The sequence below is a fragment of the Varanus komodoensis genome, unplaced genomic scaffold, assembly GCF_004798865.1.
Source record: "Varanus komodoensis strain SLA01 unplaced genomic scaffold, ASM479886v1 scaffold48, whole genome shotgun sequence".
NCBI classification, from domain to species: Eukaryota; Metazoa; Chordata; class Lepidosauria; order Squamata; family Varanidae; genus Varanus; species Varanus komodoensis.
This window is the reverse complement of record NW_025336059.1, coordinates 2,999,137-3,026,400: the sequence shown is the minus strand read 5'-3', so window position 1 is coordinate 3,026,400 and position 27,264 is coordinate 2,999,137. Positions and strand designations below refer to the sequence as shown.

At 48.5% G+C, this 27,264-nt stretch overlaps 2 protein-coding genes across 3 annotated transcripts in view; one reads left to right on the top strand and one right to left on the bottom strand.

Moving 5' to 3' along the window:
* The window catches only part of PEX14 (peroxisomal biogenesis factor 14), a 113,053-nt gene extending 95,663 nt beyond the window's left edge, over nucleotides 1–17,390 (bottom strand). The window contains exons 1-3 of one of the 2 annotated variants that reach the window (XM_044445357.1): nucleotides 17,308–17,390; nucleotides 16,030–16,225; nucleotides 9,226–9,273 (exon numbers count right to left, since the gene is read on the bottom strand). In XM_044445357.1, the coding sequence (XP_044301292.1) occupies nucleotides 9,226–9,273; nucleotides 16,030–16,225; nucleotides 17,308–17,318 (255 nt within the window). In that variant the 5' untranslated portion in view covers nucleotides 17,319–17,390. The remainder of the gene's footprint in view (nucleotides 1–9,225; nucleotides 9,274–16,029; nucleotides 16,226–17,307) is intronic. The other variant, XM_044445358.1, reaches the window with a different exon arrangement.
* Nucleotides 17,391–17,584: 194 nt separating this feature from the next.
* DFFA (DNA fragmentation factor subunit alpha) lies at nucleotides 17,585–25,767 on the top strand. The gene is made up of 6 exons (XM_044445359.1): nucleotides 17,585–17,699; nucleotides 21,410–21,571; nucleotides 22,539–22,678; nucleotides 23,090–23,279; nucleotides 23,423–23,577; nucleotides 24,424–25,767. The coding sequence occupies exons 1-6, from the start codon at nucleotides 17,585–17,587 to the stop codon at nucleotides 24,625–24,627; spliced, it is 966 nt and encodes a 321-aa protein (XP_044301294.1). The 3' UTR covers nucleotides 24,628–25,767.
* The last annotated feature ends 1,497 nt before the right edge of the window (nucleotides 25,768–27,264 follow it).

The following is a 27,264-nucleotide window of genomic DNA, read 5'->3' as shown; positions in this document are numbered from 1 at the left end:
GGGTGGCTTCTCTTTGCCGTCTGCTTGCAAACAGGAAAGGGTTCCTGCAAAGCATAGAGGATACAGTCCTGGAGAGTCCCCATGAGGCAACCAAAAGTAGTGCCATTCTCTCTCAAAGCCCAGCATTAAAACACTGCGCAAGATCACAGAGTTGGAAAGGGCCATTTTGGCCTTGGAGTCTCACTCGCTGCTCAGTGCAGGGTTCTGGTTTCAAGGCATCCCTGAAAAAGGTTGCCCAGCTTCTGCATGGAGGCCTCCAGGGACGGAGGCCCCACCACCTCCCTAGCAATTGGTTCCAGTGCTTTGGCTATTGGGAAAGTTTTCCTGATCTTCAACCAAAACCTATCTTCCTGTAACTTAATTTCATGTCCTACAGCATTGGCTGATTTGAGGCCCTTTTCCACATGACAACCCATTACGTCTTGGAGAAGTGCTCTCTTATCCCTGGCTCAGTCTTCTAAGCACACCCACTTCCATTCCTCTTTCTAGTCCCGATTAATTTCATCGTCCATCTCCAAACTTGTGCCGATTTAACTAAATGCTATTACTTCCATGATATCTGGTCAAGCCAAAAGAAACTGTTGGAAACTATGGATTGCCAGGGGGTCCAGGTCTTGAGGATCATGGGAAATGATCCCTTCCCATGATTCACAAGGGCTAGACCCACAGGGGGTTACTACCCAGGGTTTAGAGCAGTGAATTATCATTCCTTTTAATAGCAAACTCAGTGTCCCTACAAGGATCAGCTGCAGCAACCGAGACAGTTCTGCTTAGAAAAATGGTGAGTGGAGGTGTTTAAAATAATACCTGGGGTGGAAAAAGTAGAGAGGGAGAGATCTCTCTCTCTCTCCCATAATACCCAGGGTCATCCCAAGAAGCTCATCAGTGGGAGGTTTCGGAGAGATAAAAGGAAATACTTCTTCGCACAGCGTGCAATTAAAATGATGGGATTCACTGCCATGGGAAGTGGTGACGGCCACCACCAACCTGGGCGGCTTTAAGAGGGGAATGCAGAGAGCCATGAAGGAGGGCACCATCTGGGGCTACTAGCCTTGCTGGCCGCCTGCTCCCTCCTTTCCCAGAGCCTGCACACACCAGTTGCTGAGGAGCTTGGGCTGGCAGGGGTCTTGTTCCCATGAAGCCTAAGGGATCCTGCAGGCAGCAGGTTTGCCACCATGTCTACGGCGTGCTGGACTAGACGGACTTTTGGTCTGATGTAGCATGGCTTTCTTATGTTCTTTGTCACAGTGTCAACAAGAATGGAATCGGAAGGAGACAGCCCAGAAAGAAGACAAAGGTATCAGCAAGCTTGCGGAAGGTGTGGGCCTTTCGGAAGTACTAAACATACTTTAGGAGGTCAGTCCTCATCTACCCTGAACCCCACAATGACTACTGTGCATATTTTATGTTTAGCCATGGAGCCTGAGTGTTGGTTGGAAAAGAGAAACGGAGAACAATGTCGAAGGAGTGAATTCAGCACGTAGAACATCGGAAGAGCTTTGGATCAGACCAAAGACCATCTGGCCCAAGCATCAGTTTGTCCAGTGGCCAACCAGCCGCCTACAGGAGACCCACAAGTAGCACAAAAATGACAGGGTGCTTCCTCACTGATATCCCCCAAGAACTGGTATATGCAGTTCACGCTATTTGCCTGCCGTACCCAGAACGGTCTACTCTAGCTGGCTAGGAATACTGGCAGGTGCAGTTCCACACACCTGCACGGGACCAGACTGGCTAGGCAGGGGAATGAGGCAGCTCAGCCCAATTCCTTCCAGTTGCAGCTCAGATACCTGGCCATCACCGATGCCTACCATATCTTTACACAGTAGAAGGCAAGGAAGAAATTACGTTCAATTAAAACATCTCGTCGGGATATGCAGAGGATTTCAAGGAAATGCTCCTATTGATCTTACGCAGAATGACTTAAACGGAGCTGACAGCTTTCCCTTAAACATGCTCTCTCGGTAAGTACATTTGCATCTGCGGACAGCGCGAGCGCATGTATTTGTCCAGATCAACACATTAAAAGGGAATCGACAGATTAAAAGAGTACCTTTTGCACAAACCACAACGGAAAAAAAGAGAAAAGAAAAGCCACTCAATGAACAATAGTAAGTAGTAACGAGACAAAACCAAGCAAAAAAAAAAAAAGATTCAACCCAGATCTCACCAAAGGGTCAAGTAGAAGAGAAAATGGTTTGACAAATTAATGCATTCTCCCAACAACCACCAAATAGACGGAAAAACCACCTTTCTGTTGCTTTTGTGGTGGGTGGTCAAGAGAGCAAAATGAGGCTGTTTCATGTAGCACAGAGGTGCAGAACCTCCAGAGATTGTGTTCTGGAGGAGCTCTGGAGGCGGACACATCACACTGCAGCATGGGTGAAGAGCAAAAGGGCCGGGTCCGAGCAGCCCAGAGGCCCGCGGGTTTTCCCTGCAGGCACTTACCCTCCAGGCCTTTTTACCTTTTCAAAAGGGATGAAACCTGCCCAAAAGTCAGGCAACGACCCCATGACTGGCAGTCAGGAGAAAGGGGGCGTGGTTTTTTGGTACATCCCAGAACGGCGGATTTGGCCCTGGGGACAAGGTTGCGCAACCCTGCGGCAGCCCGATGAAGAGTTCTGGAGAACTCAAAAGCTTGTGCAGCCCTTCTGCGGCATCTTCTGATACAGGTACTACCTGACTGGATGTTGGGTTCTGTTCTCTCCATGAACGGGCTGCACGTGTCCTCGTCTCTGTCTTATAAGTCCCTTACATGTACACATGCCAGCCTTCACCTGCGCTTGCTCAGTGTAGGCTGGCACTCTTTTTGGCAATCGTGGACACCCCTGTTCAATCATAGCATCGCAGACTTGAAACAAGCGTTGGAAGCAGGCTGAGCCAGTTTACCGTGTAGACTTACTGATATTCTCATGAACCATTCCTAAAGAATCCCCAAAACACAGGAAAAACGCTAACCTAAAGCAGAAACCACAAGTAAAATCAAGCAGAGAGAGTCTTAGATTTCACGTATCGATGGGGAGCGGGGGAAGATCCATTCAGCATTTTAGGACCTGGCAGCTATAGTGTTACATACCGAAAGTGGGCAATCGTGCATAAACATTTTAAGCTTCAAGCATCTACATTCAGGTTGCAAAATTCAATATGCATTTCAGGTAAGCAGAGAGGGAACAAGAGATGCATACTACTTTCTTTCAAAGGATGCAGTAGGTTGCTATAAAAACAATAGATTTGTTCTTTGCAGAAGGTCTTCCATTCTCTCTCTCTCTCTCTCTCTCTCTCTCTCTCTCTCTCACACACACACACACACACACACACACACATTGTCAAAAGATTTTTTGATGGTGTTACTGGCTGCACCAATTTTTCTCCAGGTCCTCTTTGAACAGGCCGGAAAGAAGCCGAGTAATCCTCTAAAAGTCTATCAAGTCTATCAATAGGGATGTGGGGGATTCCCAGACAGCTGGAGTCGGTAGGCAACCAACCCAGAGCCCCTAGCGAAACATTAGTCAGGATAATTTAGCACTGTCAGCCAGAGAGAGAGAGAGAGACACTATCAGCTGAATGACCTCTTGTACTGGCAGTAACCCTAATGGGGTTATAATGCTCCAAGTTTGTTTGAGCCATTCCTGTGGGTTTTCAAATGCTGGGGAAGATTCCTCCGCACGAAAAGAGGGGGAGGGACACGTTTTCGACCCCCGTGTTTCTCTCCTGATGCTCTGAAGGAAAGCACAAGGTTCCCAACCTGCTGCAGTGCTACATGTCTACAGGGTGAGAGGAAGAGTTTTAATTCTTACACTGTCCTGCTTTTCCACCAGTGTAAATAAGAGATCAAGGGATGGCTTTTACTTCCCTACGTTCAAAGAAAATGGTTTCAGCCCTGTGGCCCCACATTAGTTTTAAGTTACTGGCAGGGTTTGCCCAAAATGCTATCCCATGGTTTAAGTTGTTGCATTCTGGGCTTTCGTGCTATGTGAACCTGGATGTGCTTAGAAAAAGCAACCCGATTTGTTAACTATAAACAACCCAAAGGTGAAGCCATGGCTTGTTGTAGGGTCATGAACTCTGGGTGGTTGCAACCAAGGCTTGCTGTTACGTATGAACCCCAAACTGTGGGTTGCTTTGGCAGGCTATAGAGGCCTGCCAGGCTATGAGTGGTCCCTTTACACACAGGCAAAACAGCACCGCAAAGGCCTCTGGGTTACAGGCAGGGAGCAGGCAAAGGAGGGCAGATAAAGAGATTAAGCAAACAAGCCACGGTTGGTTGTATCACCTGCCAGACAAACAAAACACAGTTATGCCAGAGACAGGAAGGCCTTTTGGTAAGCAAGCTTCTTCAGCCCTGGGCATGTTTAGCAATTTAAGCCACTGCCCTGGACAAGCCAGAGGAGGAGGAACCTGGGCTCTTGGCAGAGGTAGGATCTGGGCCCCAAGAACCAACTCCTTTGAACGTACCATCTCAGCACCAGCAGAATCTGGGTCACAGCAATACCAGCTGCGGCTATTATTATTATTATTATTATTATTATTATTATTATTATTATTATTAACCAGAAGGGCAGAGTACTTTGGTGGGTGCCGAGAAAGGTGTCTGGGCTGCATTTGTGCCAGCAGGCACAGGTCAGCATTACATGTGAGCTAGGTCATCGCTTCGTCCTCTTCTGTGCAGGCAATTACTTTATTCTGAGTGGCATGCCCAGCTCAGAAAAAGAAAAGAAAAGAAAGAAGGAAAGCCTTTTAAAGATTCCACAGTTACCCAAAGGATGGAGGGGAGGACACAGGGGAAACAGAAATGGAGAATGCCGGCCAAGAGAGGAGAGAAGCCGACAGTGTCCCCGAGCATCTGGACTCAAGGAGAAGCTGATCCCACGCCAAGAATGACAAACGCAGCCGTAAACGGCATCGGAGCGAGGTGCTGACACTCCGCGAACACACAAGGTTACACTTCCCATTGCGGAGCAGCAAGGCAAATTTTAATGGGCCAAAACCGACAGCAGGGAAATGAGAGGGCAAAATTAAAAATAATAATAATAATAATCATAGATTACGGCTCTCCCCCCAGCCCCCCGCTCCTGCCGCAGTCCATTTCCCACTGCTGCGGACAAAGGCTCTGCCTCCCGTTAGCAATGACGATCATTTCGATCGCAGAGGTTACTCCAAGGGGACTGAGTAGCTTGCAATGAATCGCAGCCAGGGTTCTGAGGCGGGTTTTTGGTTTTTAGCTAGTTTAATAAATGGCTATGATTAAGTTTCTAGCCCTCATGGTCACTGCCACAAGTTTGAAACACTAATTGCAATGTCTCCGAAAGAAAGGGGAAAAGAGAAGGGGGGCAGGAAGGCTAAACGGATGGTTTTAAGTACCTAAGTCATGCCCCTGGGCTCCCACTCCTTCAAAGACCTGACCTTATTGATATGCCCTAAACGAGTCCTTTCTTGTCATATTGACAGGCCTGTGCCCCACTGGATTCATCCTTCCAAATATAAAAAAGAAAAGAAAGAGAGACAGACAGAAAGACAGGCATCTGTGGCATCTTTTGGAGAAGAATTCCTTCAGGTTATTGATGCCATCTGATGCTCCCTAGCTTCAAAACAGAGCAAGGGCTGTGCGTCGACGAAAAAAGGATTCAGCTCCAGGACCCATCAGTCCTGCCTGAGAGCAGGGCTCAGTGACCTGTGTGGGTCAGGCCTTTCTCTTTCTTTCCAAGCTAAATCTGGCATTTTACCCACCGCAGCTGTGTGCTGTGGCAGCAGGCAGCTCATCAGGTTGGCCTCCATCTCCACCCCCCTGCAGCAAATTTGGTGGACTGGGGGCTGGGCAAGGGTGGGCCCAGCTCTGCCCCCTCTAGCTGTACGAGAAGCGTTTTGAGCAAGCTAATAATAACGACTTTCCAAGCCTCCCTGTTGATGCTAAGGGGATAATGCACCAAAAGACCAGTGAGTCAGGCCACAACCGGGGAGTAAAATGGCCAATTTGTTAAAGGTCTCTACAGATGCTCAGCTGGAAGTCTTGACGACACCTAAGCAGAAACGGAGAGGCTATGGGAGCGTAAGCAAAAAAAATTAATTAGAAAGGAAGCTGCCCCCAGCCCGTAGCACCTCTTGCATCCCTTCGAAATGAACTCCACGATACCCCTATATGCACGGAGGTTCACCATCGTGAGATCAGATTATATTTCAGGGACATGGGGGGGTTTTGCTTTGTGGTGTTCCCCTCCCCCCGCCGCTCCTGCACTTTTCCCCATGAATTATTTTTTTATTTTATATCTATGTCTATATATAGATATATAGCTGCTATGCGTTTCTCTTTCCTCCTAGCAATTATGCAGCAGTATATAAAGAGCAGGGGGAGATAATGTTAATTAAACAGAAGGTAATTTCTGTCAGCTCGTGGGGCGGGGGGCAGGGAAGCAGGGGGGGAGAGTGCGCCGGGGCTTTGCTCCCTGGAAAAAAAGCCCTTTCCCTGCAAAAGCGCAGGTATTAGCATCAGCAAGAAACACTCTAATTTATTTTTTAAATAATAATAAAAGTTTGTAAAAGGTTAAAAGCACCGCCTGAAGGCAGATGCAATTTAAAAAGAGGCCCAATTGGGGGGCCCAAGCTCTTCTGGATTTTAGCACATTCCCCGGAGGGGCCATAATGCAGTGGTGGAGCCCTTGCTTTGCATGAGGAAAGCCCCGGGTTCAAGCCCCAGCATCTGCAGGTAGGGCTGAAATCGTGGAAGGCGGCAGCTGCCGATCAGTGTCAACAATACAGAGCAAGATGAACCAACAGGCCGACTCAAAGCCAGGCAGCTTCCCCTCTCCAGGGAAGGGCCACAGCTCCGTGCATGCGCTTTGCATTGAAAAGGTCTGAGGTCAAATCTTGTTACCTTTACTGTGCTTTTTATTTTTTGGGGGTTGGGGAGGTAGATTTAGACACCAGGTGATAGCAATTTTTCTCTGCCAGAAGCCTATGAGAACTGCTGTTTGACCTACTTTCCCCAATCTGGCACCTTCCAGGTTGTTTTGTACGTCTAGCATTGCTGACCACTGGATGTGTTGGCTGGGGCACATGGGAGCTGAAGCACCAAAAATTTGGAGGGAACCAGGCTGGGGATGGCAAACATTCTGTTGGGGACTCTAAACATCCCCTTCCAAGGGGGTCACTAGGGGTACGGGTGCCCACCTAACCACAGAGCCAGTGTGGTGCAGTGGTTAAGAGCATGGGACTGGGACTCAGAGGATCCGGGTTCGAGTCCCCGCTCAGCCATGGAGCCAACCGGGTGACTTTGGGTCAGTCAGACTCTCAGCCTGACCTACCTCACAGGGTTGTTGTTGTGGGGATAAGACAGAGGAGGAGATGTAAGCTGCCTTGAGCCCTTTGTAGGAAAAAGGCAGGATATAAATCGAAATATAAACAAACAAACAAACAAACTCAGAGGTCCTGGGGAAGATGCCCTCAGGTGGTCTTTACCTGCATTTCCATGGCTGGTTGGGGTGTCCTAGTTTACCTGCTTTTGCAGCCACAAATATATTTTGCTACTGCAATGGGTGAATTCCCCCTACTTCCCCACCCCAAACACACACAGCGGTCATGAAAACAAGGATTTTTCTCATGAAGAAATAAACTATACAGAGCCAAAAAGGTTATATTTTAGGACGGAGGGACCTTTGCCACAAAACTGATGAAAGGTCGTCGCCTGTGAATTTACACAACTGCTTGGGGCTCACAACCTGTCCCTTTTATAGTTGACGGAATGACAAATGGAAGATTGTCAATCCGTCAGCGTGAAGAGAGAGGCACTGCACATTTCTACCAATAAAAGACTGTTTTAAACAAGAAAGAAAGCAGGAAAGGCAGCAGACTTATGCAAGCTCCCTGGGGTAGATGCTGGGTGACGACTGACCAAGACAGCAGAATGGCTCAGAATTCAAGTCATCTTCTAGCAGGCGCAAGGCGGCTTCTCATCAAAAAAAGGAAAAGAAAACGAACCCTCCACAGCAACCAAGGATTGGCAATTAGACACATTTCACACAGGATCATAATTACAAAATGGGCATGTTTTAAAATGGACGAGCTGTCAAGACCTAATGACTTTATTTAACAGGACACTGGGAGCACCCTCGTCATTGCCCCAAGTCCTGCATTTCTCAAAGTGTAGAGTGTAAAACTTCAGTGCACCTCTCAGAGGGTTTCAGTGATTGAACAGCAGAGGAATGAAATTAACAGTAATAGTAAAAAATATGCTGTTTACTTACAGTCTCCTGAAAGAGCTTTTGCTTATGCATGTTGGGTGATCTGTTTGAATAGCTACATCAGCTCTCCCCAATTTCCCCTGATGTTCTGGATGACAGCTCAAAGAATTCCTAACCACTGGCTATGCTGGTGAAGGCAGATGCCACCTGAAGACCAAAGCACCCAGAGGTACCAGGTGATCTGCCCACCTTTTTGAACAGGGGACCAAACTTGCACCAGCAGTGCAGAGCCCTTGTTCCAGATGAAACTTGCTTTATTATCCCACAGCAGTGTACGTGTGGACACACACACAACTTGAATAACACTTTATGTATTGAGACCCTTTGCTAGTAAGTATCGATCACAGGAACATGCCCCACACTTCAAATGGAAAACCTGCAGTCCAGGGGAAGCCGGTCTTTCAAAAGAAGCCAGGCAGTTTGAGATGACCCTCAACTCAACCCTAGAAAGATAGTTAAAGGTCAAAGTTCAGGGGTCACTGGCAGACCAACACAACACGCCATTGTATGCCCCATGGCCCAAATACCTAGCAGATGATCCTTCAGAGGAATGACCAGCATTGCTCACAAGAACAACTTCCAAAAAGCCAACCCGTTCCAATCCAAACGCCACGAAAGAGCAATTATCCCTTTTATTCCCCTGTGACAATTTTTTTAGCTGAAACTGCTCCTTATACAGGGCCCTGAAAGAAAGATTTTAATCCCTGTTTTCTTTCTTGTCCCGAGACAGCATATTCTGAAACACCTGTGCAGCTGATCAGAACACATAAGTTACGTACCGCATTTCGCTATTTGCAACAGATGCTTTCAAAGTGACATAGAATTTTGGATACCCATCGTTATTAAAGGTGGAGATGATCTCATCCAATCCTCTAAGGTGGATTTGATTTGAGGGGTTCCTCCTGCTTTTCCCCTGTTTTGCAGTGACCTTTTGTTTTAAGCAAATAAAGACTGATTGATTGATTGATGACTGATGGACTGACTGACTCACCAAAGCTTCGCGAGATGTTCCATTCTCTGCTCCAGGCAAAGAAGCGGTCTGCAGGAGGAAAGAGAGCAAGGTTAGAGTGCCACCCAATGGAGACCTCTAAACAAGCTTGGCTACTGTAAGAGAGGATGGAAGAGCCGGTAGAGGGAATTCTGTCTATTCAATCAGCAGGTTCAGTCCCTGCTGAAAGAAAAGATAAAAGCTGCAGCTCTCGGTTTCCCTTTTACTCATTTCCCCCCTAAAGTCTGGGTGCTTCTAGATGAGGTTTTTATTGGGCTAGAACAGAGCAAGACCAGAGCAAGCAGGCAAAAAGGTCAGACATGCCTTTTTGGGAAACTATTCCTAAATTCAGGCAATCCCCCTCGTCTCCCAGCACAGGGGTCGAGGATATCTTTGAGCCTGCAGGTTGAGTTCAGTTTTGGATTAGCTCTCAGCAGCTGCATTCTTGTGGCAGCTGGTACTGAAAGGAAGCTGGGATGGGGTCAACCCACCTCCCCAAAAACAGAAGCCTATTTTCATGGAAAGCACTTACTGCTGGTCATGAAGCCATAAGGAGAAGAGTTTTGGACTTTTAAAAGTGGGGTGGGTGGCCTGCACAAAAGCTGGGAAACCAAGAAATACAGAGCGGTCAGGCAAGGAAAATAGGGGCAGACCGCAAGCCCTCCGAACGCCAAGCCAACAGGCAGGGCTGAGAAAGTCCTGGTCTAAAACTCTGGAGAGCTTCTGCCAAGATTAAGCGGCCTGGTGTTCTCCAGATCTTGGCAACAACACCCACAAGCCTCAGGCAGCACAGCCAGCGGCCACGGATTAGGGAAACTGTCGGCTGAAACGTCTGCAGAGCACCCAGCTGGGTGAAGACAGCTCTGGATGACGCGCAGCAAGCACCCTCAGACCCGAGTCACCATGTAACAAGATGGCGGCAGATTTCAGCAGGGCCTCAGAAGGCTAGATTCTAATCCTGCAAAGCCATTCGTCCCAACCTCACACCTTTGCAGAAGTGTTGGACTGCAATTCCCAGCATCTCCAGCCAGCACGGCCATCAGAGATGCGGGGAGTTGTTATCCAACACATGCAGAAAGGAGCCAGATTGAGAAAGGTTGATGTCAAGCGAAGATATCCTTCCGGCTACATTACTTACGGTCAGATGCTCTGGTATGTCTTGAGGGACTGAAGGCTACTTCTTTTAACTAGCACCCAGGGTCTCTTCACTTCCTCTTCCCTCCCAACTCATTTGTCTTTGGCTGCCCCCCTCCAGACCATTTTCTATGTGACGGAAGGCTTGAGGGCAGGGTGTGTCTTTTGAGTTTTGCAAAGGGTTGTTGACTCCAAATGACTGTGGCTCCTCAAGCGGAGGGAGAGCCTTCCCATCCTCTGCTACCTGATTCTCTCAATGGGCGATGGCCAGGGTTTGAACCTAGGACCTTGGCTTGCTGCTGCCAGTCAGTATTGACAGTTCTGGACCAGATGGACCAAGGGTTCGATAAGTCAGGTCCTTTGTTCCAATCAGAAAAACCCTTTCATACTCATTTATGTGCAAACTTAGCTAATCTCTGCACTTTCTTGCCGATACACAATTTAAACCTCAGCTTATCCGTCACAATTTCCACTGCAGATATTTGTATGCAGTTACTTATATATTAAGTCAATTTTCTTCCATAGAAATGTGTACAAAAATGCATAAGGGGAAAATGCCTATGCTAGGGAAAATGCAAGAAAGATTACTTTATAATAGGAAAACGGATTGCAAAAATGTCCATTAGGCAGAATGACTTACACATATCTATGCATTAGAAAAAAATGGACACAAAAGGCAGGTGAATTTGCATGTGAACATATAATACAAAAATCTCAAACTGCAGGATAAACAGAACATAAGACTAAAAAAATGAGAAACAGATAGAAACCACTATTGACAGATGCGTCCTTCTCTTATAAAGCGCTCTAACTTTTCTGATGCCCTCCTCTTTATCTTTCCTCTCAGAAACCACATTTCTCTTCTTTTCTTCAAAAGCATTATTGAATTTTACATAAACGTGCAGATATAAAAAACGTCTAGGCTCCTTAGGGACCCAGCCTGAATGATTCACCCAATTAGAACTTCATTTGGCTATTATGTAGGATATTGAACGACATCAATCAGCCCGGTTAAGATGAAGGGCTGAGAGAAAGAGAAGGATGGATGTCTTTGGCAGTCCCTAAAGAACAGGGTCTAGAATGGGGAAAAGAGTCTATGGTTGAAATCAAGAGGAGGGAAACTCACTTCATATTGCAGAAACTTCTGACCTTCTCAGCCTTTGGCAATGTTAACATTCAATTAAAACACCACAAAAAAATAAGGTTCTAGACCTCATCGTTACAAATGGCACCTTGGAAGTTAAAGGGGGGGGGGGGAGAGAACAACAAAAGAAAATGCAAAAGAAAATAATAAAGGAAGTTACATATTGGATAGTGATCAAGAAATTCAGGCTTCCTTTCCACCACCACGACTGTACCATGTCTTCACTGAGGGAAGTTTTCTTCCCTACTTCTTCTAGATCATCCACTGCTTCCCCAAATCTCCTACAGATTTGGCTTTTCTTATGCCACCTCCTGCCACCTCCATTAATACTTCACCCTGCCATCTCCCCTTCACATCTGACCTGTCCTCTTTCTTGGTTTCATGTGCCATATCTGTTCTTGGACTGTGCCAAGGAAAGACTGCAGGTGTTGGGAATATTCAGACTCAGAATTCCACACCTACAATCTAAGCTGGTACAGTCCAGGAGCAAATATACCACACAAGGATTCTGAATGTGCAAACTGGCTCGGACTGCAGGCATTTTTATTAGGGGAAGCAGGAGAAAGAGCATTATTTATGCTTACATGGTACCCAGGGTGCCAACTGGGCTCCCAGACAAGCTATCCTCCAGACGTTTAAGACAAGAACCACCTTAAGCCCAAGACAGCATGAGGAATGGTCAGGAATTATGGAAGTTATACCTCCAAACAGCAGGAGAGAGCATTCTAACATACTAGCTCTTTATATATACAGTTCCAATACTTCAAAGCACTTTGTAAACATGATCTTCAGGCAAACTTTATACAACCGCTCTGTAAGGTAAGCCAACGCGGCTGTCCTATTACTCCTAAGGCTGAGATGGTTTGCAAAAGCGGCATCCTCAATTCGTAGCCTGGCCTTTTATAGCCCCAAAAGATACTTTGGGCACAGTTGATCTTCAACAGGCAACTTGTCACAATAAATAAAGTGATCGTGAAGTGAGATTTTCCAGAAACAGGAAGCCATACATACTGACATAGGCTGCGGATTTTATGAATGCAGCAGCTCCAGCAAGATCTCACCTGAGAACTAAATCTGTCCCACGGACTACCACCAGTTACCCCAACCCTCTCTTCTATTTATGGTAGAAGATGCTTTCTGACTTCCTATAAGCTCCTGGATCTGGGGCCGGAAGGAGGGAGGATGCCAGAGCCACCTGAGCCACTGTGCTCAAATTTCCCAAAACCTCCCTCTCCCTCCAGCTTTCCACCTCAGCCCATTCTGAGGACACTAGCAGAAGAGTGACCAAGGACAAAGAGCTACCCAGCCCAAAAAATACCTCTCCTGTGCAATTCCAGGGAGAATGAAGCCAATTAGAGATGAGGGTCATTCCAGAACCTAACCTCGTTACACTTCGTTCAAGCCAAGTTGCAATTCTCTGGCCTCTAACAGCAAAGCACCCTCCTTTGGGGATGGGGGTGAATGTAGGCGCCTCTTGTTGCCACTTCTTCCAATAATACTGCTCACGATCTGACTTCATCTGAGTGTCACATCCGGTGAGGATTTGACTGCTGGGTTTTCCATGTGCTTTTTACAAGCTGCCCTAGAAACACAGGCTGGTTGTTGTTTTTACCTCAAAGGATGAGGCACACCAATTCAAAAAATAAAAAAGAAATGCATCATTGCTTTTTGAGTCTTGCAAGAAACCCAAGGCAGTTTATAGAGTCCTCCTCCACTCACAACAACCACCCTGCGAGGTGGGTTAGGCGGAGAGTTAGTGCCTGGTCCAAAGTCACCCACTGAGCTTCATAGCCAAGTGGAAACTAGGACCCAGCTCTCCAGGGTTTCCAGATGAACACTCACCCCACTGCATCCTTGTCCCCAGGGGTCTGATACTGTTTATATTGCATATGCATTGTGCTTTGGGTATGTAATATTTACCACCACATTACCCAACTTCGTGTTCTCCACTTGAGTTGGCACTACAATTCCCAGCTCTCCTCATGCTACCTTTAAAAATAAAATATTTTAAGATGGTGGCTGGTTAGTTTTTCAGTTAGTATTGTTCACCATTTCAGAGTCTGTTTAGATATGAAGCAAAACAGGAATGTTTTAAGTAAATAAATTAGGACAATATGATAGTGGCAGTTTTATTTTCAAAGCCTTTGCTAACTATGCTTTCCGAAAGGAATTTGTCTTTTGCACAGCACGGCCAACACTTCCACGGAGCTGTCCACTGCAATACCAAGCTCTCTTTCTTGGTAGATCGGCCCATAAGAAGGTTCTAGTTCACAGAGGATGCATGAAGGGGGGAAATTTTTCTCCTCCACCTCTTCTGTATGTATGAGATTCCTGAGTTGCCCTACAGTTTGAAGATTTCAGGGAAGCATGTATAACAAAGCCGAGACAATGAAAACAATGATCACATACCTATGAGAACTGATTTAAAAACAGCAGGAAATGTTCTAGAAATTTTGAGATAAATAAACAGCGTAACGGAAAGTAAGCAACGGAAACATGGAGAAAGACAATTTATAAACCCAGCATTTAGCATCATACTAAACCCAGACGCACACACATAAAACAAGCAAGCAGCCATTAGAAAGCTTTTTAAATGGCCTGAGAAAATTGAAAATTCTTTGCCTGGTCCCAAAAAGGGAACAAAATAGGCACCAGGGTACAAGTTCTAGGGACAGCTTTCCATAGCTTGGGGACCTACACAGAAAAAGTCTCCTTACAGAGCAACCTGATACTTTCCAGATGTAGGGCACGCTTGTCCTAGTGTCCTGTTGGGATCCCTTTTCCATGGCTTTCAACACTGCGATGGGAGTGGAAAGGGCAGAATTTACAGACAGAAGAGGAGGGACCAGCTGGCCTCCTGTTCTTCCAACACATTTAGGCAAAGGGAATTCTCTTCTTCTCCAGAGACAGAAGCAAAGCCCATGGTGATTTTCCACTGAACACACAAGTTCAAGCAAAAGGAAAGGAGGGAGGCAGCTGGCCAACTTTACCTCTCCTGCTCTCAGTCATGGACTAAAGACTACCATCCTTCTTCCCACCAGGGATGCAGCCCCCATATGGATTTCCCCCCAGCCTTTTTTGACACAGGGAGAACAGGCACTGAAGCAGGGGGCTCCACTTCTGTCTCTTACCCCATCTCCTTCACACACCCCCCACAAGCGCAAAATACAAATTCCTCGACACACAAACACAAAATTAAGAGGGAAAGAAGCTCAGGCAGATGGAAGGGAAGGAACAAGTTCTTGTCCCCACACACTGTTTAAGGTGCAATACTATCCATGTTTAAACAGAAAAAAAATCCTACAACTCCCAGCATTCCCCAGTCATGTTCATTTAATGTTTTTGTAATCCACTCAGTATGTTCAAAGCAGCTTATCTTGAAATCACAAATAAGTTACACTTAAAAAATACACACACAAGAATATATTGCAATGGAACAGAGACACCCCCCCCCCACTGCAGCACTGCTTTAAAAAATGGTTAGGAGCCAGCAGAAAGAGGGAGGAACTGGTCTCTTTTTCCTACACCTTTCTCATTAGAAGCAAAGGGCTCCCTTAGAGGAGCAAGAAATCTGTTCAGGGAACATCCCCCCCCCCCCCACGCACACACACCTAGGGGTTTCTGTTTGTTTTTTTAATGGGATGAGGAAGAGTTGTCCCTCACCTACTCACCCCTGTGATTATTCCTTGGGTACTTACTCTACCAAGGAGGGCCAAAGACTCTTTCTAGGGGATTTCTTTTCAATCCTGTTTGTTGAAATGCAAGGGAAGGGGTGAGATAAGACAAAGGGTGACAACCCCTATTCCCTGGAGGGCCAGCAGAAAAACTAGAAATATTTCCCTATCATTTTTTAACTGTGGGGAAGGGGAAAAGAGGGGAGAGGCTGGTGGGCAAATAGCCTCCCCTTCCTTAGGATGCAAAAGGCACTCATCTCTTCTAACTTCTGGGGGAGCAGAAAACCCCATCTAGGTCTGTCTCCTGCTTTCCTTTTCCAAAATATGGGGGAGGGGAAAAGAGCAACAGGGAATAATCTGGAGGCAGCAACTGCCCGCTTCCACGTCTTCTCCACACCCATTCTGAGACAAAGGGCCCCCACCTCCTCCCTCCTTGCAGGAGAAGTAAATCCTTCTGTGGGATCTCCGCCCTATCCGATGTGTTTTTAATATCGGGGGCCGAAAAACCCAACAGGCCTCCCGCACCTTCTTCCCTCCCACGATGGGGCAACGAGCACCCTCCTCTCCCTTCCCCTGGGGAAGCAGAACATGCTCCCAGGGCACTTCCACCTTACCCTTCTGCACGAAATGCGAACGCGGGGAGGGAAGGCCGGGGGCACCTGGCCTCCCCGCAGCGGCCCCTCCTAGCGGGGCAAAGGCAGCCCGCACACCTGCTCTTCCCCCGAAGGAGCCCCTGGGCGGCCCCCGCTGCCCCCCGAGAGGGGGAGGACGAGAAGCCAGGCAGGCCTCAGCCAGCCCCCCGCCCTCCTCCCCGGGGGCTCCCCCAAGGCGTCCCCCCCGCCGGCCCCCGCTTACCTGTCCAGGTTGCTCTGCCTGCTCCGAGGAGGCCATGTTTCCAGACCCGGCTAATCTACCCGCAGACGGCCCCGATTTGGAGGGCCGCTCGGCGCGCAGGAGAGGCGAGCGGGCAGGAGTAGTCGAGCGCCGATCGGCCGGGCGTGCTGCTGGCCTGGGGGCGACGCGAGGCCGGGGCGGGTCGACGAGGGGTCCGCTGCAACGGAGAGAGGGAGGGAGAGAAATAATGAAGAACTGGGGACCCGAGGCAGGAGAGCCGGAACGGCCTCGTGGCAGCAGGAAAAACTGGCCGATGGTCGTATCTGCCCGGAAATAAGTCTCGCTGTGTTCATTTACCCAAGCAAAACTCATTTTTATAGGATTGCAAAGTGCCCTCCCTTTGTCCATTCCTTGAGTGCTGTGTCTTCTCCCCATCTCTGTTTCCAGCATTTGGCATAAACAAATGCAATCATCTAGATAATCTCTTTTGTTATTTCTTATACAGATACTGCTTGGTTCGACAAATATTTCTTAACCCGGGTGAGCAAAAATAAAATAGGACCCAGCTACATCTTGTGACCTGTTATTCCAATAATTGACTTTGTAAGAGATCTCTGGTATCCTTCTGCTCTAAGACAGCAATTCTCACTTGAGTGCTCTTCACATATTTTGAACTCCAAGACCCATCAGCCCCTACTAGTATCTCCAGTAGTTAGGAAATGCTGGGGTTTCTAGGCCGATATAGCTGCAGGGCACCTGGTTGGGCAACGTGTGATTTCCAGATGTTTTGCCTACAACTCCCATCATGTCTCACCATCGACGGCTGATAGTTGTAGGCCAAAACATCTGGAGGGCAACCAGTTGTTCCGCCATTTGGAAGGCTACTGTGGGGCATCACCACCGTATATTAATAAACGTGCCAAAGCAAGGATTTTGCCTTAAATCACTTGTCACACAATGCTGCTTAAAATTTTGGAGAGGTTTTAAGGTGAGCAGATAGAATATAATAGTGCCTTTAAATCAGGGTTTGATTTGCATCTGGAATTCTTGAATCAGGATCACCATGCATCCCTCCTTGGGCTTCTTGGAGGAATGGCATTTTTATTTAACATTTTAGGTCTAGCCCTTACTATTTTAGCAATTAGCATTTGTTCCAAATATAACAAAAGTGCATGCGAAAATACTTTTGTAAAAACTTTTGTATCTTGAAGGTCAATGTTAAAGAATTCCTTTACTTTCTTAAAAAAAAAAGGTGCTGGCAAATGAGACAATATAAATAGAATAAGTGTGTAAACTCACTGTAGATACATATATCATATTAATGTATTTTTTCCTCTTCAGTTCCCATATATATAAAACGATTGTTCCTCGTTAATACGGCAAAACGGGAGTTAGGATTGCATGGGAGCAGATCGGAACTACAGTACCCATCATGCATCGGGGCAGAGTGCAGAAAGGCATACACTTCCCAGGGTGCCTCAGCGGGGCGAGCTCTGCTGCGATTGGCCGCCTGCGGAGAGCCGACTCGGGATGCCCGCGGCAACCTCCTGTAGCGGAGCAGAAGAGCCGCGCAGCCATGGCGGCCGCCGCTTCGGGGCTCCCCCTGCTGAAGCAGTGCCTGATCAGGCGGAATGGCCAACAGGAGCAGCACGGCGTGGCAGCCTCCTGCCTCCGGGACCTGCGGAGCAAGGGTGAGAAACTACGGGGGGTGGGGGGCAGCCGGGGCTGCCCACCGATTCCGGGTTTGCCCTGCGAGCAGAGGTGTTGCCGGTGAAGTTTGCCCTGTCGCAGCAACCCCGTGCCGCTAAAGCTGCACCAGTTGGATTGCAGCCTAGGCCCAGTTACAAGGAGCAGGCAAGCCTTTGCTTGGAGAAGTCAAACCAAGAAAAATGCCATTGGGTGACCCTATTGGGCTCTCGGCAGAAGCAAAGAACCATTTACGGACAGCACACGGAGACATGTCTAAGAACAGGCGACAAAAAGATTTAAGAACTGATAAAACCCTCATAATATGCCGTCAAGTGCCTGACAGAAGAGGAAGGACTTCAGCTGATGCTGAAAATAGTACTGGCACTAGGCAGACTGCATCAGGGAGATCATTCCATAATTGTGGGGTCACCAGGTAGGCCCCCTCCCTCCCTCACTGCTGCCTTCCAAGCCTCTTTTAGGTGATGACAGTGGCATACAGGTGGGTTAATGGCAGATGAGGTACTGCAGTCCAAGCCAGGTAAGGCTCTACAAGTGAAAAACTGCATGTGACGGAGGACAGTGCCAGGTGAGAGCCGATGCCAGCACAAACCTCTTGGTCTCTAAGGTACCACAGGACTGTTGTTCTAAGGCAAAGCCATCCTTTGTTTTAAAAATGGCAAGAGACGTGGCATGCAAGAGACTAGCACATTCACTATTGCTGAAGCTAAGAGTCTGCCCCATGGGCTGTTCTCAGATGGCAAGCCTGCTGTGCATATTTCTGCATTTTGTGGGGGACCGAACTTTCTGCCAGGAAAAGGCACTTAGAATGAGGGAAAGTTCTGGCACTTGATTTTTAAGTCCACAAGGGAAGGGGAAGATACCGAAGAAAGGGGGAAAGGAAATGGGGTTTATGCAGCTATGGGTGGTGTGCAGGAAGCTGATGGAGGGAACTTTAATGTAAACCGCTGCAATGGGGCTTTTCGACAAGGGTCCCCAGACACGCCTTCTCTTCCTTGCCTGCCTGCTCTGACCCAGACAACGGCGCTGGCGAAGAAGAGCGGCAGGAGACGCCATGGCTGGCCCGCGCCCTGGCTCTCTGCTGGCCCAGTGGGCAAGGACGGGAAAGAGGATGAGCAGCAAGCACAGCTGGGGAAGATGGTGGCGAGGAGCGAGTGGGAGGGCCCAGGGAGGAGTGGACGGGTCAGCGCCGCTTCCCACCTCCTCTGCACAGGGAACAATCTAAGAGGAGCCCTCCGGGTCAGACTAAAGGCCCCTCCAGCCCAACATTCATTTTCTTGCGGCAGCCAACCAAGGGCCCCAGTGGGAAACCCACAAGAGGGTGTTTCTATGTGATTCGTTTTTGTATGGCCCAATAGGCAAGGGCTCTCCCTCTCTCTCGGCATGAGCTCAGCGACACTGTGCCGCAATTAAGCTGGAAGAACCGGATCTGCCTTCATCCAAGTGGGTCCCTTTTTGTAATGCTGTGTTGGGACCATCCAAGAGTTTATAAAATTCCTGCCCAGGAAGGGCCTCTCCATACATAGATCCGTGCACTCTGCTGTGTGTAGTATCACCCTTAGTTTTCATTTTTCCCATACAGAAAAGTAAACAAAAGGAAGAAATACTGAATAGGAAGAGAGAGCGTGGAGGCTAGTGCAAAAGCCAGGAAGGGGCAGCTGAGTATCTTGGGCCAGTGGGATTCTGGATGTAGCACAACCACAAGGAAAGGCAATTTGAGGGGTGGAGGTTGAAGAAAATGTCGCAGGGAAAGACTCTTATGGGAAGAAATGGCTCTGGGAAGCAGCCTTGGGCTAGAAAGTGAAGGAAGGAAAGTTGCCGAGCTAAATATTTTGCGCTCACAAGGTGTTGACGAAACCCTTGTTGAAGTGTAATTGTGTTAAGGAATTACAAGCTCCACTGGCTGAAGGATCTCTAGCTAAACCTGTATGACTGAATTCTGGGTGTTTGCCCTACAGCCTCCTTGAATATGCTGTGTGGCGTTATCACGCCATGATACCGGAAAAGTTTACATATCGGGAGACTCTAGGATTGCTCCTCTTGTCCCGAGTTCTCTTGCTAATCCAATTTGACAAGAGCTGAGTTTCAGGGTATGAGCATATTGTTGCTCTGCAGAGGTCTTTTGTCCATGGGCAAGTGCGTGTGCAAATGTTACTGGATCCCACCCATTTTTTAATGGCCCTTATTAGTCATCTGTAGCTTATCCAATAAAACTAGAAGGCAGAAGAGTAGAACTTACAAAGCAGAATGATACAGATGGCTGTAATTTTACCTTCTTGGTAGACTTATTTTTCCTAGGCAGTCCCTCCAGCAGCACACCTGAAGTTTGCCTGATTAAAGCGCTTCCCACAGCACAGGCTAAAAAGGAAAGGATGACCATCGCCTAAGGGCATAAGGTGCGGAGCGGCACGCAGGATGTCCGGGGTTCAACTTACTGCCCAGCGTTCTCGAGCAGCGTCTTGTCATGTTGGCAGGACAGGGTGGAGATAAGCTGCAAAATGGCACCCGGAGAAACTTTGGCACAATTAGTGGTGCTGGGAAACATTCTGTTGCCGTGTCCAAGTTGTGGAAGGGGCAGAGCTCAGTGGCAGAAAACATGTATACCAGCCAGAAAGTTCCGTGTTTAATTCCCAGCTTGTATGTGTAGGTTTGGAGGGGGGGGACCCGTTTCCAAATCCCCTGGAAAGAGGCTAGCGAGTGTAGCACATCTTGTGCCCCCTCCCCAGATGTTTTTGTCTCTGATTCCGATTCGCCCCAGCAGCAAACTCAATGGCGGATGATGGATGTTGTAGGCCGGAACATGTGGAGGACCACAATTTGCCTTCCCCCTTCTACAGGGCAACTTCTGCTCTCAGCTTCTTGATAACAAGTGTAGAAAACTCAAACCTGAGGTCCAAATCTGGCCCTCTAATCACAAAATGAAAATTATGTGACACTCCTGCATTAGGGTGTTGCAAAGAAACTGCTGAAATGCTTCCCTGTGAAGACCATCTCCTCTATGAGTGAAGGTCTGGGTGAAGTTTCGCCGGTGTGTCGAGGCTTCTTGAGCTCAGGGGTGGGCAACTCCAGACCTGTGGGGCAACTCAAAATGCTCGGGATGCTTCTCCCGAGGCATTTAGCATCATCCAGTGTAGCTGCCCCACAGTCTCCCAAACTCAGAGGATTATGGGCATCCGATGGAAAGCAGGAGCCGCTTCCACACTCCTTTGGGCCCTGGCAAGATACTCTTTGCCTCAGCACACAAGGGGAGGCTGAGGCACTGCCAGGACACATTGTGCCCCAGTGCAGCCCAGCTGCTCCTGCCTCTGCCCCCGCCCCCCCCCCAAACACCCACATACCTCTCCCAGGTTGGCCTTCTGACCTCGGAGCCACAGCCAGTGTGGAAAGAACCACATCAGCTGCAAGGCTGGAGCGAGGGCAGGGTGCCAGCTCTGACCTTGGGTTACTTTCGGTTGTAGCAAATTCATTGCCTGCCATACAAGCTTTAAGCTAAAATATACTGGGGAATTTTGGGGTTTACTCTCCTGCTTTTGCGTCTTCTACCAGCGCCCCTGAGAGATTCCCCGTAATGGAATTTGGTCCTTGTGAATACTGCACAACACGCCTACCTTATAAATAAGCTAAACAATGAATACAGAAATGTTATCCGTAGTTGGATCTCTTACGGATAACTTGGATCTTCCCTTTTCTGTAGCTTGTGATCTCCTGGCCATTAACGAGGCCTCAGAGCCCATCACTTTGGTACTGGCGGAGGATGGCACTATCGTGGATGATGAAGACTATTTCTTGTGTCTGCCGCCAAACACCAAGTTCGTGGCACTGCTGAAGGATGAGAAGTGGTCCAGCAGCAGTATAGGTGAGTCGGCATCTAGCAGAACTTGAGCACCGTCTAAGATGGGTGGACCCTCGTGTCCCAGGTTCAGCTTTTGAATAGCGTATATCTGTGTCGCCCGAATAGCAAGAGATTGAAATGCCACCGTTCTTTGCCACCAAGAAGCCCAAGATAGCATTTATGGTCTTCCTGCTCTCCATTTTATCCTCGCAACAGACCTGTAAGGTAGATCAAGCTAAGAGTCAGCAGCTGGCCCTAAGCACCCAGTGAGCTTGATGGCCCAGTGGGGAAGAAAACCCAGGTCTCCCAGGTCCCAGTCCCACATTCTGACCACTACACTACGCTGTCAGCACACTGACGTGGCTTCAGATCATGATTTTCATGCATGGTTTATTTTTATCTTAGAAGACCAGAAAGGTTGAACCCGCGTCCCTTTGGATGAGTGATTCTCATGTATGGAAATAGGTGCCTGGCATTCTCCTAGTGGGGTTGCGCCACCCAGATAAGCAGCTTGGGAAGACTTTTGCATGGGGCTGGCTATCAGAAGTTCTGTCATTTGGCCTCTTTGGCTAATGAGATTTCACCGCAAAAAGTTCCAAGCTTTAAACCCTTATCTATCTCCCAGTCAATATCCCTGCACTGGTATTAAAGAGTATGTAATTAATTTCTAGACCACCCAATAGCTGAAGCCCTCTGGGTGGTTGACCACAACAATAAAAACCACAAATAATAACATACCCCGGAAAATGTCAATACATGAAACTTAAAACAGTTTAAACAGCTACTAACCATTTACATCCCGATGTAAATTGTTGGGTTCTTTGGTGCTTTGTGAGTGCCTCTGTTTACGGCAACAGTGTCAGCTTTTTGCCACATGGAAGACAAATGGATTTACTACTTGATGAAGTTTCTGGGGCATCAAACTCCTAGCTTGTAAAGTTCTGTAAGAAGATTTCCCACCTCCTACGCTCATGACTGTGCCTCTTTCCAGATGGTGGCACAGCGTGGCTAGAGGGAGAGGCTGTGGAGGTAGATGGAGTTGACGGCAGTGAAGAGAAATGGAAGCGCCTCGCCAGGCAACTGAAGGATGACCTCTCGGCCATCATCTTGATGTCCGAGGAAGACCTGCAGGTACAGGAAAGGTTGGGATGAGAACGTCCACGGATAATATGTCTTTTCAGACATCTATTTGCTAGCTGCAGAAATGGGTAACAGAGGATGAAAAGGCATCTTCAGATCACCCTCCTCTTTCACAGCACCTCTGGCCTAAGGGCCAGAAAGCCAGTGCTCTAGCCATCTCCAACAAATGGCCAGCCAGTTTCTGCTTTAGGATCTCCAGAAATGGAGTCCTTCCAGCCCTTCTAAGTAACCAATTCCATTGTCAAACCGCTTGCAATGCTGAGCCATGTCTCCTAATGTTCAGCCAAAATCTACCCACCTGGAATTTTAGCCCTGAGAACTGGTCCTGCCCTCAGGGCCAGTGGCAGAAAGCAATTCTGCTAGGTAGAAGTCTCTCACAGGTTGGTCTTTGTTTTACTATAGGTGCTGATTGATGTGCCGTGCTCCAGTTTGGCTGAAGAACTTTCTGAGCACCAAATTAAAATCCAAACACTGCAGAACACCCTTCAGCAAGTGCTGGACAGGAGGGAAGAGGAACGCCAGTCGCGACAGCTTCTGGAGCTCTACCTGCAGGCAATGAAAAGGGAGGACCACCTTGTACCCAAGGCGGAAGGTAACGTGGTCATCGGCTGACAACGTAATCGGGTTTCTCAAGTGATGGAGAAAAAAGGGGTAATATTTTGGGAGTATGCTCTTTGAATCATTGTGGTTGCCATGTTCTGAAAACGCGCACTTCTCCTTCCTGCAAAGAACCAGAAGTGGAGGAAACCGCCATGGAGGGAACCGATACGGTTGACACTGGGAGCAACACTAGAAGCGATGCAACCGCAGCTGCGCTTGGCAGCCATATCCTGACCGCGCTCAAAGAAAAGCCTGCACCAGAGCTCAGCCTGGCCAGTCAAGACTTAGAGGTAGGTCAAAACGCAGCCCCTCCTTCTCGGCATCGCTGGGCATGCTGCGTCACACAGTTCTGCCTTGAGATGAAGCTCCCCGCTGGGAGAGAGCGAGCGGGACAACACGGTCCTGATGCATCCCCAAAGAAAACTGACCACCCCCGCAGCTGGGATCAGGTCCTTACTTCGCTGGAGGCCACCTATTTGGAGCTGAATTGGTTGCCATGTCGCTCATCCTGCTTTAGCTTCAGCAGCATGTTCCAGTCAGGATCCTTTTGCAGCCATTTGTCCTCTCACAACTTCTGTGACTCTTTTTTAAAATAAACGAGCGACGTGGCAGTACGTGGTGAGGTGCATCTCCCAGCATAAACCTTCCCATTCACCACCTAAGTTCTCCCCCAGGTGCCTCCACGGGAGACCTGGAAGGCCACAGCAAGGGAGTGGTCACCCTCAGGGTGGCCCAGTGATGGAACCCTGAAGAATCTGGTTTGGGGTTGGGATTCAGCAGGAAGCGAGTCCACAGGTTCTGCTTCTGCACATGTGAGTGCAGGCTTTGGGTATTCCGTACAAAGAAGCTACTGGGATTCCCAAATATTTGCAGACTTGATCTTGGCTTAGTTTGCTTCCTGGCCAGGGCTGAGCATAGGAAGTGAGTCTGGGGAGTGCAGGAGAACCAGATCTTCATATCCCTAACCCAGCCCAATGTTTTTAAAAACGTTACAGATGACAAATTGCTTTAATGTATGCTTTTCCATGGATTTTGTGATTGCGACTGGGGAAGTGCACAGCGGAGGGAGAGTTCAATGGTTAGCACACTCTTTTCAGCTTCAGAGACGCAAGCTCTTCTTTTGTTCTCCTTTGCAGCTGCTTTATAAAGAAGACCCAGAAGCCCTTGCTGCGGCTTTGAGCTGGGACATGGCGAAAATCGAAGCCTTGCAGAAGGCTTGCGAGGGCGAGCTTTCGAGGCGCCTGGAGCAAGTTCAGGCTTTGCACTCCTTGCGGAACATTTCCAAGGGCAAGAAGAAGCTGCCGTGGGGGGAGTGGCTGAGTTCGAAGCGCAAGAAATAGGGCGGCTCGGCCGAAGGCGTCTGTGTGAGCTTGCCACATGTGCGTTGGTGCCTCTCAAAGCAAGAACCGAGCATCCCGGGGCAGATTTGGAGGATGAGACAGTCAGCAACCAAGTTTGTATTTCTGTCAGCTCTCAAACCAGGGAAAATGGGATTCTTTGGCATAGATTCTACAAGGGCCCGTCTGAGGAATCTTTTGAAGACGATGGTACCGCTGTTGCAGTGTGGCGAGCAAAAATGCTGGGTTTAATAGGACGGTTCTTGGCGCTCACAGTTGGAACTTTAAACCCTGCTGTGTTTCTGGCTGCCATTTCCTTCAGTCCTGGCCTCATGCAGACAATTTAGGGTCCATTCACTGCTTGCCTTAACTCACGTTGTTTGAGAGTTCTGCCTCCCATACTTCGTATCCTGCTCAGCCCCGATTCCCAAGCAACCTGGTGCACCCTGACTGCCAAGCAGAAGGTAAGCAGGTGCCTTGTATTTCAGCAGCACACCTGCAGTGCCCCCCAGACAGCAGTTTTTCTCCTTTCCTTTTACTGCAGAGTTCGGGAGCTCCCTCACTGTCCACGCTGCCCGGGGCCATATTCCCTTCGGGGTTTTCTGTCAGTGGCAGGCAGGGTCGGGACCCAAAGCGAGCAGAAGCCCTGCTCCTCTCTTACGGCCACTCTCTTTCCCTCTGCCAAGGCCACCGCCAGGAGTTGGCAGGGCTAGGGCCCCTCTCCAAGGACGGGAAGCAGCAGCAGCAGCCCGTGGGAAGGCCACCTCGCCGAGGGGAGGGGCTGTGGAGCGTGGCTTGCCCAGGGGCCTTTACTCTCCCCTGCCTGCCATGGCAGAAACACGCCCGTCTTCTCAGGTGGGTCTGCTTGCTTGTGGAGGCCTTTGGAAGTGAGGCTGATGGCTGTGCAGAGCGAGCCTGAAGACCACACGCTGCATCCTGGCCTGAATGCCTGTGCTGCTTCTACAAGAGCGAGTCAGCTTTAGGGGACCTTTTCAGGGAAGGACAGGAATTTGCGTTTCTAGACCACAAGAACTAAGGCTGCCTACAGTTCACTTTGGATACAGCGTCATGAGGCCATCTCCACTTGCATTAGCAAAAGAGCACCGTTGATTAGTTTTGTTAAAAACAAGTGATTTAACCACCTTTCCTTGTGTGTCTGTTCATTTGTGTACTATTGGATACAGTTCTGTCTGCAGACCGCGTTGCTGATATTTAGGATTTGGGGTGTTTATGTCAAGCCATACCCTGTCTGCCTGGCACGTAGGTCAGCCCTACACAAAGACTAACAGTGGTTGCTGATCTTGGTGGCTGTGTGACCTCCAGGATCAAAGGCAGAATACTCCTGAGAAGCAGCAGCGGGGAGGCGGATCTTGACCACAGCAGCTGTTTGCAGACCCCCCAGGTGGGACGGGAGGCCTGTAGTTGGCCACTGCAGGATCCTAGAAACTGTAATCTGAGCAACAGAGTTCTCAGTTTTGGCTTTAAAAAGTGACATTTTGCCGAGAGGCAGGCAACAGCTTTCTCGCTTCTGCTTGACTTTTCTGCAGTGGACCAAAAGGGATTTTTAACAATGTGAACTTCAAGTGAGGAATGTGGCAAATAATCTTCGGGAAACTGTGAGCAAGCCTGAGCGTGCTTCTTCAGATGTTCTTTGGCCTTTGTTGCTTCCAGCCATGCAGCAAGGTACAAAAAGTACCTCCTCTCATTCTGAAAGTTTCCACCTGGTAACAGCTGCGCGGTGCGCAGTCCTTTTGGAAAACTTGCACTGCGCTGCTTGCTTGGCCACCAGTTGCAAATTCGATTGAGAGTGTCTGCTACTTGCGATGTGCGTTTCTGAGTCCAGCTATTCAAGAAATAGAAAAGTTTCCTCAGCTTCTTCCCTTGGAACGAAGACAAAGTCCAGCCAACAAGGTGGTTGCTGGGGTGAGAAACCCAAATCAAAGGCGCTCAGAGGAGCTTTAAAGAGCCCAAGGACTAAACTCAATTTCATACGAGTTTTGGGGATGGATTTGGCCCCAGGTAGCGGCATTCCAGGAATGAGTGGAGCCAAACAAGAGAGGTAAAGTTAGAGGCAAAAGGGTCAAGGATGCAATGCCGAAAATATCAGCATACTTGAGCTGACAGCTCCTAATGCCAGCAGCTAAGCCTTTCAGATTTTTAGAAAGACAGGAAAAAAAGGCACAAAACCTAACAACTGGTAGTTGGGAGTAAGGAGTGGGAGCTTTCTGGTGAGATGTTGAGATTCAACAACTGTTGTAAAAGGATCCCAACTGCAGACATTTCAGCGTTTAGCCAAAAGAACTACCAACTAGGAAGAGGCAGTGAGAGGAAGAGTGAGATAAAGGGCAGCAAGTCTCCGCTATGCGTTTCACACACGAAAATGATTGGATGGCTTCATGTATCTTCCAGGAATGCCTGGAGACAGGTGTGCTTTTGGAAGTCACTAGATCCCGGGTGCTGAATGTCTGTCAACCCAAGTGCCAAATTCAATTTCAGAAAAATTCTTAGGGGCAGCATTCTAGGGGTGAGAGTCCAAAAGCAACAGAGATGTGTGTAAAGTACCGAATATCTCAACATATTTCAGCTGAAAAAGCTCTCCCTGCCAGTACTAATCCTTAGAAGTATTTTAACCTTTTAGAA